An 18,255-nucleotide genomic window follows, 5' to 3' on the forward strand; every position below is an offset into this window, starting at 1 on the left:
TATGTGCCAGGTTGTGCCGCTGTTTCGACCTTGCGGATTAAAACAACAGGCCTCAACATGAAATGAGGCCAAGGAGCTCAACTCACTGACATCACAGCACTTACATAACATTACAACATCAGCACAGAGTCACACACACACACACACGCACGTGCACGCGCACACACGCACTAGCTAAAATTCCATATTATGCACAGTGTGCATATATAAGTCCACACACTCATATTTCTATATAGGGTACATGCATAATCTCATGGCACATAAAGACACAGAGCACATTCTTCAAACAGCTCTTCAGCACATGTATGCCAACATACATGAACGCTACACACAAACATACATGTGTCGTATACCATAACTGCAAAACCATTTCTGTGACCAACACAACAGACTCGCCCCGAGTCAAAAATTTGTCTTTTTCTCTTCTTTTAACCAGGAAACCAGAACACTGAGACCTTCTGCTAGGAAACAGAACAGTTACACAACTGTGAACACATACACATACACATACTGTACAGACACACACACAGACACACACACACACACACACACACAAACAAACACAGAGCATCTGTCAGAGTGTTTTTTTTATGGCTGGCCGGGTGATTCCACACCACATGGAGTTTAATTCCAAACTCACATATTAACTTGCTGTCAGTCGGGGTGTCCGATGACTTAGTGGATACAGCAGTTGCCCCATATATGAAGGCAGTGTCCTTGCTGCAGTGACTGTGGGTTCGATTCCAGCTCGCAGCCCTTTGCTGCATGTCATCCCCTCTCTCTCTCCCTTTCACACTATCACTCTGTCCTATCTAATAAAGGCAAAAAAGCCAAAAAAAATCTTTAAAAAGAAAAACTTATACTGTCGGTCCTCAGTACTCTAACCAAGTAAGTAAAGCAGATGCTTTAGCCTTGTGTATGTGTGTGTGTGTGTGTGTGTGTGATGCAGCTGTAACATCTGGATAGTTAGATGCTTCTCCTAATTCAGTCACGTTGTCTGTCCGGCTTTAACAAGATATTCGGCCCTCTGTTGGTCCTTTAACAGTTCACCCAAAAACCCATTTTGCACATTTCTCACTCAATCTACTGTCCAAGTGACACAAGAATCAATAAAGGAAATTCCGCCCTAAATTTATATATCTCTTTTTATAAAAGGCCAAACAATTGTTATTTAGTTGCCTGACTTTGTATAAAAATGTCAGCATTTGTGGGTAGTAAATGTGCTGATAAAACTGAGTGCAGCATCAATTTAAGTGCTACATCCTTCAGATCTAAATGTGAACGCCAAAAAGACGATGTAAGCAGTTTCCCAGTATTGAAATGAAGTTTGTTTTTTGGTTTTTCTGGGGGGGCTGTTTCAGTAAACAGTCAGCATCTTCTGGATAAAAATAAAGATTAAAAGTAATCACAGCTGTCACTCTTCGGTATTATTAAACCAAAGAGTCTATTTCTAATGACTCTATCTTCGGTGCCTGCTGTAACCACGGTCACGTGATGGAATCTTCTCAGCATTCCATTTCCACGGGAACCATCATTCCGCAGCTTTCGGGAATGTTGTGGAATGTTTGCATTGTGTGGGAATGGAAAGATCCCACTGGCCAATACCGCTGACGGATGTTGATGATGGTGATGATCATGATGATGGTAGCGACTGATGATTACGATAAAGACACAGGTGGACAGTGACACACCTAGGGTCACATGTTTGATCCTAATTGCAGCTAACTCACTGGTGTCTGAAATAATGCCTGGGAGTTGGAAATTGCTGAAACCTCCATAAAGCTTCTTTTATGACAGAGTTGGGTAGATTTCTGGTTTTGCTGGTCCGGTTTGGTGTGCAAACTTAAACTGGTTTGATTTTATGCAAAACAGCTGAACCAGCATTTGTCATTGTGACATGTTAAAAGTAACCTCCATCACAGCGCTAAGAGCCACACAGCAAAGAGTCCAGCGTTGAATTAACTCCTACAGAGTTGATTTCAACACTTGTTTAGAGTTTATATTGCTCCACACTTTTCAGAGTTAAATTTTGACTTTTGCTCAGGTGCGCTACATACAATGTGCAATAAGGACTTGTGCAAACGACAGAAGAATGTATGGTTGTGTGTGTTTATTGTTTTTTTCATGTTATTTATTTTATCTATTTCTCTTTTTAGTTATCATTAGCCTTTAGATACTGTGTGAATGGTGCACTGACTGGGAGGCATTTTTTATTTCGTTGTACATGTTACATGTTAGAATAACAAACAAAGACCTATTCTCTATAGTTAAACATTTAACACTACGCAAGAGTTTCTTTTTTAACTCACAAAACAGAGTTAAAGCAACACCATGAGATTAGATCTATACCACTGTCCTGTGTTTTATTTTGTACTATTTGAGCAATGTTAGTTAGTCACTCTCTAAAGTGTCCAGATCTTCCTTGAAAAATGTTTTGATTAATTAACAAATTACAGAAGAATTGATTCCAACAAACAAAACAATTTTCCAAAATAGCATTTATTTTTACTTTTCAAACTTACAGCCATTTATGCAGATAATTAGACATTTTGAATGAAGGTTTACCGTACACACTTTTATCTGAAACACTGAGCTCTGCCTGGCATGGGATGAGGAACTTATTCATGGTGATGTAGACATTGTCATTGTCTTGCTCTCGTGACGCCAAACAGCGAGGAGGTATGGCTGCCGACCAGACTGGTTGTGGTGGTGCAGCATAACTAGATCTGAGATAAGGAAACTCAAATGAGACACAAGAAATATGCAGTCAGAGAAAACTGAATTAAAGAAGTGATGACCCACACATCTTACAACCAGCCAGTGCGAGACGGGGATGCTGTCCTCCTCTGGACTGTTTTCAGATGCCAAGAAATGTATCCTGTGCCGCCTTTAGCCTCATAGAAGTATTCCTAAAATTAAAAAAGATGCATAAGGCCTTGTCATATTAAAATAAGAAATTAAGAAAATTCAAGAATTTGTTATGTACATAGCATCAGGTCACACCATGTTAGTCTGACATGAAAGCATTATACCAATAAGAATTATTAAAGTTTGCACTCACCCTGTAGAGCTGCATGTGAGGAACAAAATGGCTCCGACTCGTCTCGTAGTCTCCAGATGTAGTAGTGAAATGCACGGGCGCCTGTGGGTGGAGCTCATTTGCGTCTCTGCAGAGTTGAACTAACACCGGCCTGATCAACTCTGTCAATTAACTCCAACACTGAGCACCGTTCAAATCAGAAAATCTTAAAATTACACTGAGTTAAAATCAACTCTGAGATGTTTAACCCTGAAATTTGTTTGCTGTGCAGTTTCAAGTCAAGTGCCTCAGAGGGCTTTACAGCATACGACCCACACAAGGGAATGGTGCCACACAAGTCAATTTAATTTTGATTCAATCATAATATTTAAAACAATGAATTAAAATGATCAATTATATCGATCATTTAAACCACAGGTTCAGAACAATTGGTGACCCTTTTATGGAGTCCGGCGTGAAACAGAATACCAACAACAATTAAAAAAAAAAAAAAAAGGGCCTAGTGTGACTGACATTTATGACATTTAACAGGATGAGTTGATGATGGGAAATGCTTCACTGCCACAATAAACATCCTTGTTATCTTTGAGTCATTCTCTCAGATTCGAGGCTTCTGTTAGGAAAGCGCTGTAGTTAGAAACATCAACAACATCTGGATAAGAGTGCAATAGCTGACGCCAGCGGCACTCTCCCAGTCCTGCTTAATCGGTCCCAGTATCTGAGCTGTGGATCTGCAGCGTCATTATCACAAAAGTCGGACCAGTGGCTCATTTTCATGAGAACAAGTCTGCTGCATCTCTGCGGGATGTTTTGGAAAATCTCTATTCTGTGGGAACGGAAAAATCCAGTCTGCTGTTTTCCTTGCTGCTGAGGATGATGGTGATGATCGCTGTACAGATAACCTACTTTTAGACTTGGGAAGATTTTCTGTATATGTGAGAGCATTCTGCAAGGTTTTTTTGTTTTTCTGTTAAATCACTGTGCCATTTAACTAAAGGCCAACCAGCCAAAACAACAAAGCTTTTCTGAATTGCAGTCACATTAGGTTTGGCCTTTTGCACAGAGGCCTACAATGTTTGAGCAGGTAAGAGCTTCAGACTTTAACAACAAATAAAGGGTGAATTAATGCACTAATACATGAATAAATTATGACTAAAAAGCAGGAAAAAAGCAGGTTTTACTGTGGGAACTTTGTATTCAGTGGATACATTCAGTGGTTATTCAGCTTATCGTTAGCTGATCAGTTTTTGTCAAACAAAACAAGGTAAGTGAATGAGGTCATACATGCTGTTAAACACAACATGAAAGAGCATTTTTATTTTATTTAGTTGGTGGTTCCTGCTTTTTATTTCCATTAAGAGCTACCATCGTTTTACATCACTCCGTATTGAAGGGGCAGCCCAATGAGTAAAAAGGTCTTGGATTAACATTGGTGAAAGTATATTTAATAGTACTGCATTAAATATTAAAGAGTGCGTATTGCGTGTTTCAGGACGGCAGAGTGATGTGAAAATTAAACTGACACGACCTTCAAACATCAACAACAGCTCCATGAAATCTCACAGGAAGCAGTGACTCTGCAGGTCAGGACCCAGAGCCAACAGCAGGCCTGTTTTTGGGGACTGTGGTGATGGATTTGACAGGGACGCAGAGTCACTTTATTCAGTCTGAGTCATGAACATCACCAGAGTCACACCAATAATAGCTGGTGTTGTTTTAGCTTAAAATAAACTAGTGAAAACAATCTGTCAGAGCTCTGTGCACTTAAAATAGTATAAAAACGTTTGTTGGAAGTTTTTTCCTACTTTTTTTGGTCTGATCTCTCTTCTTTTAACTTTTCATTTTTTCTCTGTTCAGCTGCTCCAATTTCTTTTCTCTCTTAAATCCACTGCATATAACTGCCTCTACTGCTATTTCATTTAATTGCACATAAAAAACTGACTAAACTGAACACACACACACACACACACACACACACACACACACACACACACACACACACACACACACACACACACACACACACACACACACACAGCTATTACAGGCAATACTTAAGCAATCTGCCAACATTTCTTGCTTACTCAGATATTAATCTGTAGTAGGACGGTACCGTTTTTCTATCTTTAATGTGCAATAAAATGCAATTAAAAAAGGTGATTGCAGATTCACATTTTCTTGTTACAAAGGCATTCCTGCAAATCTGACACAAATCCTCGACTCTTTAATCATTAGATGCTGAAATTGCCTGTGTAGGGATAAATATCCCATTCATTTATGCACAGGCAGGTTTTAACAATTCCTTATAAAAAACCATTATCAGGAAACCTGATTATCTGTGATCATTTTCAAGTTGCTTTACTGCAGCATTTATACATAATTGAATACAAAAGTCATACCCGATAAGCACACATTTAGGCCAATAAAAATATGCATGTTCAAAATAAACAAAACTATTACAAGACACTGGTTTGCTGCTCACTACTGATGATGCAAATGCAACTCCCGGTCATTTTCCTACATTCATTTTTCTTTGCGTGAGCCGCTGACCACATTGAACCACTGAACAGTCTGTCACAACACTACAGAGAAAATATCAGATAATCCAGGAAGTCTGGAAAACAGCTATAATCTCCTCAGTGCCACTTTTAGCTCTTCGGATGTATCTTTTTCTTTGAGTCGTCATATCTTCATCCCTTTAATTGCTCCAAAAATATCTGCTTTTATTCCTAAATGAAAGCGTATGATAGGCATGACAGCTCCTAGACTGACACCTTTATATTTCTTCCACATTTTTACCACTTTGAAACAGACAAAAGGAAACTGAAACTTGAAGAGAAAACAAAGGATGTTTTGCACAATGAATAACAGGAAAATAACTTCAGTCCATTAAATCCAAGATGCAAATAAAGGCAAATTCATATCTGACTGACACAGTGTTGAACTCCACACACTGACTGCAGGGTGGTGTAACTACAGTTCTGATGTGTCCCAATTTGTCCTCCAGGATCAATGATATTTGCACTTGTTGTATCTTGATAAGCGAGCTGACAGCTGCTTCTTCCTCACATACAGCTTCCACACACCAGAGGACGCGCAGACTCACTCACAATCACCCACACACACACACACACACAGGCTTATATCAGCACACACTGGCTTAATCTGCCTCTGCAGAGTTCTTGCTGTTTTTTGTCTGCAGAGACGGAAATCAATATTAACTCTTAAGGTCGTCTGCAGTGTTTGTTTTACACAGCACAGATCTGAAAGTGTTCAGGGTTTCCCACTCTTTCATTTATTTCTGGCGGACCATAACTATTAAAACGTGTATCGCCAAAAATAGATTTTCTAGCACTATTAAAATTTACGTATACACTACACAGTTATTTATCGTACCACACAGATGGAGCAGCAGGACACCAGGGACAGTTACAGAGAAAAGCTCTATTTTGATGATTTTTTTTTGCACTCTGGCACCTTATGTATCCTAAAAGTACAAAACACATCTCAGTGTGAATCATTTACTTTTATTGTGAATCAGAAAATGGTTGGGGGGCAGATCTGGCCCTGTAAGTTCAGTATCACTGTGCATGTTCTGGTTGTACAGGAAAGATTAATTCCAATCTGTGAGTTCACGAAACAAGATACAAATACAAGATTAAGGAAATGTGTGTGCTCGGCTTTAAACAGTTGCACACAGAGAGTGCTGTAGGAAAGTACAGGACTGTAAATGTAGTCCTCTCAGCGTCACAGTATCTTTACCCCTCACACACACATACAGCTATACTTAAATACCTAAATCCTTAGCACGCACACATGAACACACTTTGTCACTGACCAGCCACCGAACATAGATTAAATGTTCTGTTGTCTAAATCCTCACCCCCCTCACACACACACACACGCACACACACGCACAGTGTGCACAGTGTGTAAACAATCTGTCCACACCTCTGACGCTGACTGACGGATGCTGGACGCTCCAGATTACACTACACGGATCTCTGACTGAGCAACACATACACACGTGCTCCCAGAGCAACACACACACAGCTGTGTGTGTTACATCACCAGATTAAGACTCGTTCTGCTTCATCTTCTGCATGATTTACCAAAAAGAATCCATCCTTCATTTCTTATCCCTCCTTTTCTCCCTTTCCCCTCCTTCATGTTTATTTCTTCCTAAAAACAAAAGGAATACTAACTAGACATTTTCTAATAATGTTGTTGACGGTACTTTTAAATTTGCCTGAATGCATCATAACAACAGATGCTGATTGAGTCGTTGTTTATTAAATGAAACCTGTTTAAGCTAATGTACCAGACTGGACTGCCACAGCAGCTATCATCAGAAAATATCTAAACTTTGAAGGCCGGCAAGAGTATAGAGGCTTCTAACTGTTTAGAGTGCGGCTGGGTCAATGACATCAGATCTAAAGCAGCACTGACTGACTGCCGTGTTGTTTTTGCCCAGATGAGTATGTTTGCTTGAGAATCACCTTGTTTTTATATTGCTATTTTATCTCTTGAGTAACTTTACATGGACGGATGCAGCACTAGCTTCAGGCTAATTGGCACGGCCGTTAACAGTATAAAACTTTGGTATTTTTCCATTTTTCCATGCAGAAATCACCTCCTGCCCTCCATCTGCAGTTCTTCGCAGTGACTTGACTTCACGTGTGATTAATCTGTACTTTAAAATGTATTTGTGATTCAAAAGTAGGTTTGCTCTTATTTTTGGGGCTGCTGTCAATCACACCACTGCATCTTTACTCTCCGACCTGTGTGTTACTGACAGACACCAAACTAGGCCGTGCACCTGCAGAGAGTATCATTGACAGATTAATGTGTATAATCCTGCTCTGCTAATGTGGTAGTTCTCACTCTGATTATAATCCCAATGTGACATAACCTGGTTAAGGTGATAATATGACGGACCAGATTAATTAAATCTGCTTTTAAATGAATTATCAGAGTGTATGTTAACACACTGTCTGAACAGGAAGCAGGGCGTCTTTGCAGAGTGACGTTTGTTCAGCTGGCTTTACGTCTCATAAATAATGATGATAATGATGTGAGTCTTAGAGCAGAGGAGGTGTCCCTTTATCAGGCTGTTGGGGACATTAGAAAGTTAACAGAGAAAATAACTGCAAACTGGATGTGACTGATAACTGATAACTGATTATCTAACCAGACAACACATGCAAACATGCACGTGCTAACAAACATACACAAAAACAAGGTCACAGAAACCATAGCGTGATCGCACTGATGGCTTTATACTTAAACCATACTGACCTACAAAATGTCACACGACAGTTTTCAAACTGTTTTCTAAAGTCATCCAAAATGAACCGTCATGCTCCTGCAGCTGTGTGGACAGAAAAGTGGCAGAAATGGAGATTAACCTAGAGAGCTCTGCTGTTATAACATAACTATGTTAAACTTTTAAGTTATGAATGCATATAATGTGGATTCTAACATTTTATATTTATTTAATTAGCCTACAAATGCAGTGCTCTATCACTGAAAATGGGGAAAATAATACATAAATAATTTTATGAATAAAAGTGAATAAATACATGTATAAATTAAATTATAATTAAATTTAAAATAAAATGGAAAATAAAACAAATATGGGAATTTATATGCAAAGTAAAAAATAATACACAATTCTAACATCATTAAATATAATTATAATAATAAAGATAATGATAATAATTAAATAGGCAAATAAATATGAAAATGAATAAATTTATGAATAAAATGGAAAATTTAATGGGAAATACATTTTTACCATTAATTTTATTTATTTATTTATTGACAGATTTATTTATTTATTTTTGATTTTTTTGATTTCAGTCCTCCATACACCTGTGTGACTGCCAATAACATAACAAGCCCACAGAGTCAAAGTGATCAGGCTGGACCTTTGTCCCGCTAAGATGCAGAAGAATAAACAATCATATTTGTCTCAATGACTTTCGGGGCGGTCACACTCTGTCTAAATGATTAGATATTTACCAACCAACACAGAAGATGAGCGACTTAAACAGCGTTTCAGTTGTTGGTGTTTTCGTGTGGACAGAGTTAGGGTCACAGCCTGAGAGGTTTTGTGTGCAGACAGACCCACAGTAGAGACATTTGAAGGCAAAGGGAGGTTTTGATTTAGCCACGTTAGCGAGGACACGGTCTGAAGGAAAGTTGTACAGACTAAAAGAAAAAGATGAATCATGTGTGTTAAGGGTGTGGATGGGGTTCAGCTGTTTTTACTGCTGCAGCATGCATGTTTAGACACACACACACACACACACACACACACACACACACACACACTAAGGCACACAGATGATGTCAGACAGATTCCATCTCTTCTGTGGGTTTCGGTGTGTGTTAGTCCAGAGGGTGTGTCTAATCAGTGTTCCTGCTGAATCTGATAACTTTTCTGCTTCAGGCAACAAGTTCAGCACAAAGTTTTGGGGACAAAGCGGCTCACTGCTCCAATTTACATCTGATTTGGCATGTGTGTTGTGTGTTTAAGACAGGGCAAAGATTTTGACCAAAAAAAAAAGCCAAAATCAAGAGAAAATGTTGAAATATTATATATTATATAAGAAGAAAAGAAAACAGAAAGAGAGAGAGAGAGAGAGAGAACAAAAGAAAAATTGATTAACGACCAGGTCAAGCCTGGACAACCAAACCCTAAAACTCAGTTGACTCTACTGGGAGGAAATAAGGGAGAGGCTGTGAGAAAACACACACATAAAGACGAGACGGAGAGTAAAAGTCTTTACAGTTAAACCAGCTCTATATGCAGCGTTATGCTTTTGTTTCATAGACAGATGCCAGAAAAAAGGGAATGAGATGCAACAACTGGTAATCAAAGGACTCCTCTAAGTGCAAAAACTAGGAGGCTGTGTGCCAGACGCAAACAGGCAAGACACAGACATGAAAATATTCCACAATAAAATCAAATCCAAACCAACCATCTTTCATTTTGTCCTGCTGTTGTGAGGCTTGTGATGTTCCTCTAACTCTGTGGTCATTTTTGAGGCTGCTTGTGGATTACTGTACTTTTCTACTGTTGAGACACACTGCCACACGGCTGAATGCCTGCTGTAAATTTGGGATTAGTCATCAGGTGGCAGGTAAGATGCTAAAGGGCTGCACAATATATCATTTGATTATCGTCATTGTGATGTCAACTTGCACAATAAACATACGTGAAATATTACGCTCAGGGATTTTTTTAATCAATTGAAATTTTGGTGCCTCTTGTGTTCAATGTTCAATAAAAGAATGTCATTAATAATTTCCTCTATTTTTTTTATTTGATAAGCATTTTGTTGTATTTCAGCATTGTACTGAAGGCAGCAGAAAGGCAGAACTGAGAACCAGGGTTGGAAATTAGCACCGGCCACCAGACAAGTAGTGGTAAAATTTGCAACTGGTTGCAACAAAAAAACAACAAAAAAACCAATGATAATCTATTGAGTTTCAGGTAGATTTTAGGATTCACCTGCCACAGTAGCAGGTGGACAAAAATGCTCGTTCCCAACCCTGCTGAGAAAGCTTTCATTTCTGCTTATTTATCGCACGTAACATTGTTATTGTGATAACAGCATATATTTGGTTCACTGTACAACCCTTTAAGCCACTGCAGTCTAAACTGGTGAAGGCACTCAGTGTCATGAGGTTAATGAGGACAAGATTAATATCAAAGAGATGCTCTGCTAATATAAGGATGATGACAGCACCCATGTGAACTTCAGCTTCTGTTCCTCATTTGGTTATTTACTGAGAAGCTCAGTCATGCTAACCCACATGTTCTTCCTCTTCCTTTTCGTTGGTCAGATATTATCTGCTCTTACGCTTCATTTCCTCCCGGCAATAAAAAAACCTCTGAGAGATACAAAGAGTCTTAAATGCATCCAGCAAAAGTTTCAAATAACTAACTTAGCTCATCGAGTCTTCTGGGCCTGATGTCATCACAAGAAATGCCAAATCCAAATTTAAACCAGGAACAACCCTCCTTGCATCAGTCTTCCTCCGTCTACATGTACGTCACTGACTCCACGAGGTCAGCCAGGGAACGCATGACCTCCAGCAGGAGGGTCAGCCAACCAGGCCTGACAGACTGTCCTCACCTGGCTAACAGGTAGGTCAGTAGAGTTTGAGTGTGTTCCCCTGGCAGAGAGACTGACCTGCCGCTCGGTTACACATTACACCGAAATACACAAATATCAATATTTTTCAAGGTACTGTATCAAAGTCAGAAATTCCAGTATTGTGACAACACTACCCTACATACACCCAAAAATGCAGCTGCACAACAATACTAGAACAGGACTAAAAGAAATATAGCCCAAATCAGCCTGCATGATTATTATTTTTTTTTTCATTCAAGTTTTTATTGGAATTAAATTAGTACACATCCTACAGCACAGCATACTAACATTTTCTTTCTTTTTTTGTTTTTGTTTTGGAAAATTAAATTCAATAGAGATAAATTAGAATACAAAAAAAATACAAAGTCTAAACAACAATGAATAAGAATTAAATAAAAATTAAGGGAGAGTGTTAATTTTTTAATATTAGTTATTTATTCATTTATTATTGAAAACATTTTTTTTTCCACAGCCCGAACCCTACCTGATCCCACAACTTTTATTACATTTTAATTTTATTATATCATTTTTATTATATTATCCCAACCTGGCTTGGCCTATTGCACTTTTTCGGGACCAGTTAGGACCCGTCAGGACCTATTGGGACCCGTCAGGCTCGGGTTGAAATTGAGAAATCTAGGAGGCGGTCCTCTGTTATAAAACACTGTAGGGAATATATTAACACTAGTGAGTCCATTTCTGCATGGAAAAAAAACTACTGTATTTAAAGCAACAATACAAACAACTTTTTAAATTTCTTATCTAGATTGTCTGTTCATTTGTTATTTAACTAATCATTTCAGTACTAATCGACCTAATGAGCTCGCAGCCGTAGTGTATCAGTGGAGGGTTTATCTGTGTATGTGAGGACAGCTGAGATCCTGTTAACTAGCTCAGAATAGCAGTGAGCAGTGGAAACAAACTGAGCCAAGTGCATGGCGGGGAATCCTCAGTGTCACGGTCGGCTTCTTCACGCAAACTTGGTTGACACCGCAGCTGAATAAAGGTAAATACAGCTGACACTGCTGAGGGGAGCCGTTAATCCTGCAAAGCACACATCAGGTTCACTTGACCTGACGTCTTAATTAAAGAGTGGATGCCGTCAGACTGAAGAGTATAAACCTGAACAAGCAGGTAGAGCGTGAAGCTGTGTGGGCGATCAAAGCTGAACGTGAAGATCTCTTTTCCAATTCATAATAAATGAACCCTCTGAAACCTGCTACTCCTACTTTCAGATGCCTTTAATTAATATTTAAACCTTTGAATTTGGAGCAAATTGGTACAATTTCTTTCAAAAACAAAGAAAAAAAGGCAAAGAACTTTATTTCTTAAGTGGCTGCTTAATCTTACTGTAGTTCATTTAACAATTTTGTATTATAGTAGTTTACAATAGAAAAGAGGATATTTCAAAATATCAAGATATATATTGTGTATCGCAACATGGCCTAAAAACATTGTGATATTGTAAAGCCACATCGCCCAGCCCTAGTTTAAATGTTATTAATAGTGCAAAAAGCTTCACAGATGAGTGAGTAAATGCACAGATGTGCACAGAAAGCCTTTCATCTACAGGATGAGTGATTTGCAGATGTAGTGAAAACTGTAAAAAGTGATCGTGTTAATTTGCCTTACATGGTAGCAATTAGATGTGAAGAATATCTTGCTTAACAAAACTTGTAATTATCATAAACGTTTCTTCGCCACGGGGCTTATTTTCTGCAATGATCCAAAAAATCTGATGAAAAAATCTCGGGCTTTTTGGCGAGGGAACCAGGGAGACGCTAACGTCTGAGCTGGTTTACAGAAAAACGTCATCCCTCGGGCACTCTGTTAATGCCCCTAATATCATAAAAAGCTCCATTACAGTTAGACTTAGGTTCAGGCCAAGGTCATGTTAAAGGATCAGGTTTAGTCATAGAGTTGTTTTGACTATTAAGGTTTGGGAAATGCATTACATCATCATGTCCTCACTCTGACTGCAGTGAAAATGTGAGTGTTGTCTCTGCTTTTGTCCTCAGAAAGTGTTTATTGTAGTTTTTAGCCCAATTCATGAATGTTTAACATTCAGTTTAGTAGAAACATCTCATTGTCCAAAATTCTAAAAACAGACAGTAAAACAGCAGCAACAAAAACACACTGTGTCTCTTCAGCTGTGAATGTCTCGTTCCTTTTTCTCACGCCTGAAACCATTACGTAATATCGCCAGGCTTCTTGTAAACAAAGCAGCCTCTGAAGTGATGCAAATTTTTTCGTTGTTCTCACTTTTTTTCACAATAAAAGATGCAGATTAACGCCAGTGAGGCAAAAACGCTTAAGCTTGTCAAAGGTCACAAGTTCAGTCCCTTCAGCAGCCAAAGTGTGACTGACCAGCCAAGTGTCCTCGCTCACTGTATGTAGAGCATCAGTTAAACAGCGCTGACATGTCAGTGTGTGTGTGTGCGTGTGCGTGTGTGTGTGTGCACGCTAATGAAGCAGTTGGCTGGCAGGACTTCACACACTGAGCCTTGTTACAGACAGAGATGCTAAACAGAGCGTGACTGATGATCGTATCTGACGACGGCCAAAATCATCACACCAGGAAGTGTGCAGGTGAGGAGAAGGAAACTTTAACTAGTTGGCAAGATCTTTAGTACTCAGATTAAACTTTAATGACTTCCATTGAGAACTGGGTTCCCGCAGCAGCAAAACAGCAGCAGCTACTTTAAAAAAAAGGTTTAGAAAAATGTAGTTCAAGTACAGTAATCATTAAAAAGTCAGTATATTTACATGATGTTAGAAAATTTCAAATTATTGTGTTAGTCCTACTAAAACTTGACTTTTCAATTACATGTAAACATATGAGTTTGACTAAAATGGGACTATATCAAATTTCTTGAAAACCTCCCAGATAATGCAATTAAAAGGACCTGGACCTTTAATAAAACATAAAAATGCATTTTTAAAAAAATGCTAGAGATTAAAATAAATTGCACATTCTACATGACACTAAACATTGCTTAGTGTGTGAATTACACTCGTTAGTAACACTGACAACAACCATTTTGGCATGAAATACAATGAAATACTGCATCAGCATCATAGTAAATCCAGCAGTACAGCAGGAGCTGTATATGGCAGCTGGTGGCTGCTGCCGCAGTCTGACTGATGAGCTGTTATGTGCTGGTAATTTCCCGGCCCGTTGTTAGGTGTAAATAGGTTAAGCAGTGTTTATCGCTGCAGGGCTGATTCTCAGGCTCTGATATGCTGCCAGCGTGGTGACGAAGCTGATCCATCCGTCAGCACTCACACAAGCGTATCGAACCACTGTCAGATGTGTGCACTTGGTACAATCTGTCACTCACGTTCCACAAACCACATTCACACAGTTAATATTTATTTTAGAAAGATCGTTTTTGTCCTGATGCATCTTTGCGTTCTCAGTCAGTCTCTCTCTGAATTCCCCCCTCTATCAGCACAGAAAATCCAAACTAATCCTGAGTTACTGTAGTAAACACCCAAATGAAAATGATTCTGGGTTACTGTGCCGCTGAAAACAGCTTGACTTCATGTTGTCTGTTAGTGGTTTTTAACCGCCCCGAGGTTAACTTCCCCTCTACAAAGCCACCAGCTACTCCAGCGAGCTAGCACTTTTACAGTGACGGTTCCTATTAGACTGCGTGTGCAACCAAGCTTAAAGTTATCAACAAGGCTTATATATATCGATTCCTGCAATATATATGAAAATCTATTAATAAAACATACCAAAGACCACTTTCAACAAAGGCAAACTGTACAAAGACAACTGTACAATTAAGCCAAATGCCTAACTGAAGGGAAGTTTGTGTTAGATTAACAAAAATATCTGCCTGGACAATTATTGGGGCTGATATTTGGCATTTTGCACATTATCTTTATCAAGATTTTATTTTAATAAATGCAGATAAAAATAATAATAAAAATACTTAAAAAGTGCAAAGAAAGTGTCAGCATGAGAGGAACTTTTACTTTGTAAAACACCAGGGAGCCGTTTTTATTTATTAATTTTGTATTTACATTTCCACTTGACTAAAAAAAAAAAGTTGCTTGGACATGCTGCAATGCTGCATATAATGTTGAAAGTTTTGGTTTTGATTAAACATTTGCAAAAGCATTTAAACAAAGTTATGTGTTGGAGTTTGTTCTAAATATTTAAAGTTATATTGTTATATTGTAAAGGCAGATCGGTTCCAAATATCAGTTATCTGGTCATCACACTCTCTAAAAAAAAAAAAAAAACTCTACCAATGTCGCTCAGTCAAACTTTCTCAAAAACACTGACGCTATTTTGATTCTGTTTACAATAAGTTAAACTTAAGGGGGAATCTACAAGTGTTGAAAAAACAAGGCACAGGTACTTGCTAGTTTAGGGAAAACAAAAACTTAAAGGAATTCTCAAAATAAGCAAAAATGCAAATTGTAATGCGGTGAAACTGTGATATTTTCTGAGGCTTCAGTGACAATTACTGTCTAGTTTTGCAAAAACAGCATTAAGTGAAATGCGCAGAAGGCAACAACAAAAGCTGACAGTGTCCTGAACTTTTGATAATCACCACCACCACCTCCGAAAGTCAACACATCAGTCATTTAATTCATACGATCTTGTCCTGATGAGCCGTCACCTGAGCATGTGTGAGACACGTATGTACACATGAAGGCTCTCTGTCAACAGTTAATGTTCTGCGTTCAGTTTCACCTGCAGGCAGGGAGGGAACAACCAGTGACACGCTCTGTCCTAATTACTATCCTTAATTCACTGAAATCACATGACAAACATTAAGGGGAAATGATCATTTACAAATCTTCAAATCTAGTGCCAAACAGCATTTCTCAGCATGTGACTAAGCATGTGAATACCATGAACTGGATCAAACTTGCCAGCAACAGATTACCACACATCTTCACGGACAAAGTTTCAAAACTTCAGTTTCCTACATAAGGACTGTCAGAAACTTGAAAAATCCAACAATAATTTTTTATGGTTTCTGACTGTGATAAATTGTTTAATTTTATCAATTTTTAAAGAAAGCACTCCTCTGAAAAATTTAAGAAAAAATGCCCCAAAATGTTTCAGTTTTCTATAAAGAAAATTTCAATGACTTACAAGCTCTATGACATTTCAAGGCCTGAAAAATGTGATTAAGAAATTCCATGACTTCCCCTGGTTTTCCATGATTATGGGTACCCTGACTAGAACCATATCACAAACACTAACGGCAAACAGCAATTTACAGATCTTCAAATCTATTGCCAAAGCATCCCTTGGTGTGTGAATACTCCGAACCAAAGTTAACCCCTTGAAACCTGAGCAAAAAAAAAAAAAAAAAAAAAAAAAAACATGGGCAGGAGACAATGAGCATCAAGACATGGCCCCAAATTTGGCAAAAAAGTAGTAAATAAATAAATTATTTTCGGTAACACAATTTAAATACCAAATTATTGTTATTTAATAATAAAAAAAAAATAATTATTAAAATTGTTATCATAAATGTAGCTTTTGGGACATTTTCCATATTTTTGGGGATAATTTTCTAATTTAAAACAACCCTATTGAATAATCCTCCCCTAATCTTTACAATTATTGTTTTGGGTAACTTGTCACAGTTTACTAATCTCTTGCAGTTTGTGGGACATTTCTTGCCAGGTTGGCCATTGCGTTTGCCCCCAATGTTTTCAAAGGATGTCAAGCCAATTTGTTAAGGTTTCAGAGGTTTAAATGCCTGTAAAATGCATCTGAACTCAGCACAACAAAACTGCTGTCGATCCAGTTTTTAAAAATGGTTTAACTGGATCAAACAGCCACAGTCTACCTACACACAAGTTTAGTGTGTGATATGACAACAGTGTCCTCCCTCAAACTTTCAGGTAACATCCAAGCTAACCGTTTAAAGGTGGAAACTACCAGCCACACACACAAAATGTAAATCCAACCGTGTAGCTTGATCAAACTGTCATCCGATTAAAGAACAAAAACACAGCCGTGTGTCTTACCTTTGTCGCGGCTCTGAGGACACCGAGTTACAGCTCTGAACCGACAGCAGTGTGGAAGACTTCCGCGGTCCCAGCGGCGACGGTAGCAGGCTAGCGTTAGACGGGGACGGCGAGAGCAGGTTACTGTTCCCCGGCGAAGGGAAGGAGCCTCTGCGGCAGCCCAGCAGCAGCTCCGCGCTCCCCACGTCGTCGAAACTCGCGTCCGAGGGCAGGACGAGGATAGGCGGTATGTTGAGGAGTCCTGTCCTCGGTGCCGGGGAGGGATTCCCGCTCACGTTAGCGGACAAGCTGGAGAATGTCCCGTAGCCGCTGTTGTTCCCCGGCTCCGGGGATAACCCGGCCGCCACCGCCGCAGAGCCGGAGTCCGCTCCCTCCAAATCGGTCTCTCTGTGGTGGCGGCTTCCTCCGTGCTCGGCTGGATTACTCTGGACCGGCCGTCCGTCCAGGGAGATATTACTAAGAAATAAAAGAGCGGCTTGTCTCCGACGTGAGTTCTCCCGGTTCCTCCGAGTGTGTTCCCGGTTACTATGCGTCTTTTTGCCGCTAACAGCGGCCGTGATCGCAGCGCTGTGCTGGCCGCAGGCAGCAGCCGCCGCCATGCTCTCCGTCCCGCTGAGGAAGTCAACTGAAGGACCAGCGCGAGACGTGCAACTGTCTAATCCCTTTTACCCGGCGCGAGGCGGCTTTACGCCCTCCTCGGCTCTGATTGGCCCAAACCGAAATACGTAATGACGTATGAAGCCCGAGCGTTCGGAGGGGCGTTTCTCCCGCCTCTTTACCATGTATGTTTGGCGCAGTTTCCGCACTTTATTCGTATTTTTTTGTGAAGATTTTCGTTGTGTTTGTGTTTTTGGCACTCATTTTGGCGAGATTTTGTATTTTTGTTTAATCTTGGACTTTCCAGATTAGCTGCTACAATAAGTCCAAAATAAATCGTGGAAATAATATGCACCATTGGCACACATTCAAACTGTTATTTTCATCCAACAGCCATCAAAGCATAAAACATGAATTATATAATTTCTGGGTGTCATTCTGGGC

At 39.3% G+C, this 18,255-nt stretch overlaps 1 protein-coding gene across 1 annotated transcript in view; it reads right to left on the reverse strand.

Annotated features, from left to right (window-relative positions):
- The window catches only part of cables2b (Cdk5 and Abl enzyme substrate 2b), a 32,933-nt gene extending 15,089 nt beyond the window's left edge, over positions 1–17,844 (reverse strand). Inside the window, exon 1 of the mRNA XM_042491551.1 lies at positions 17,215–17,844. Within this exon, the coding sequence (XP_042347485.1) occupies positions 17,215–17,813 (599 nt within the window). The 5' untranslated portion in view covers positions 17,814–17,844. The remainder of the gene's footprint in view (positions 1–17,214) is intronic.
- Positions 17,845–18,255: the final 411 nt, after the last annotated feature.

This window comes from Plectropomus leopardus, chromosome 8 (assembly GCF_008729295.1).
Source record: "Plectropomus leopardus isolate mb chromosome 8, YSFRI_Pleo_2.0, whole genome shotgun sequence".
Lineage (NCBI taxonomy): Eukaryota > Metazoa > Chordata > Actinopteri > Perciformes > Serranidae > Plectropomus > Plectropomus leopardus.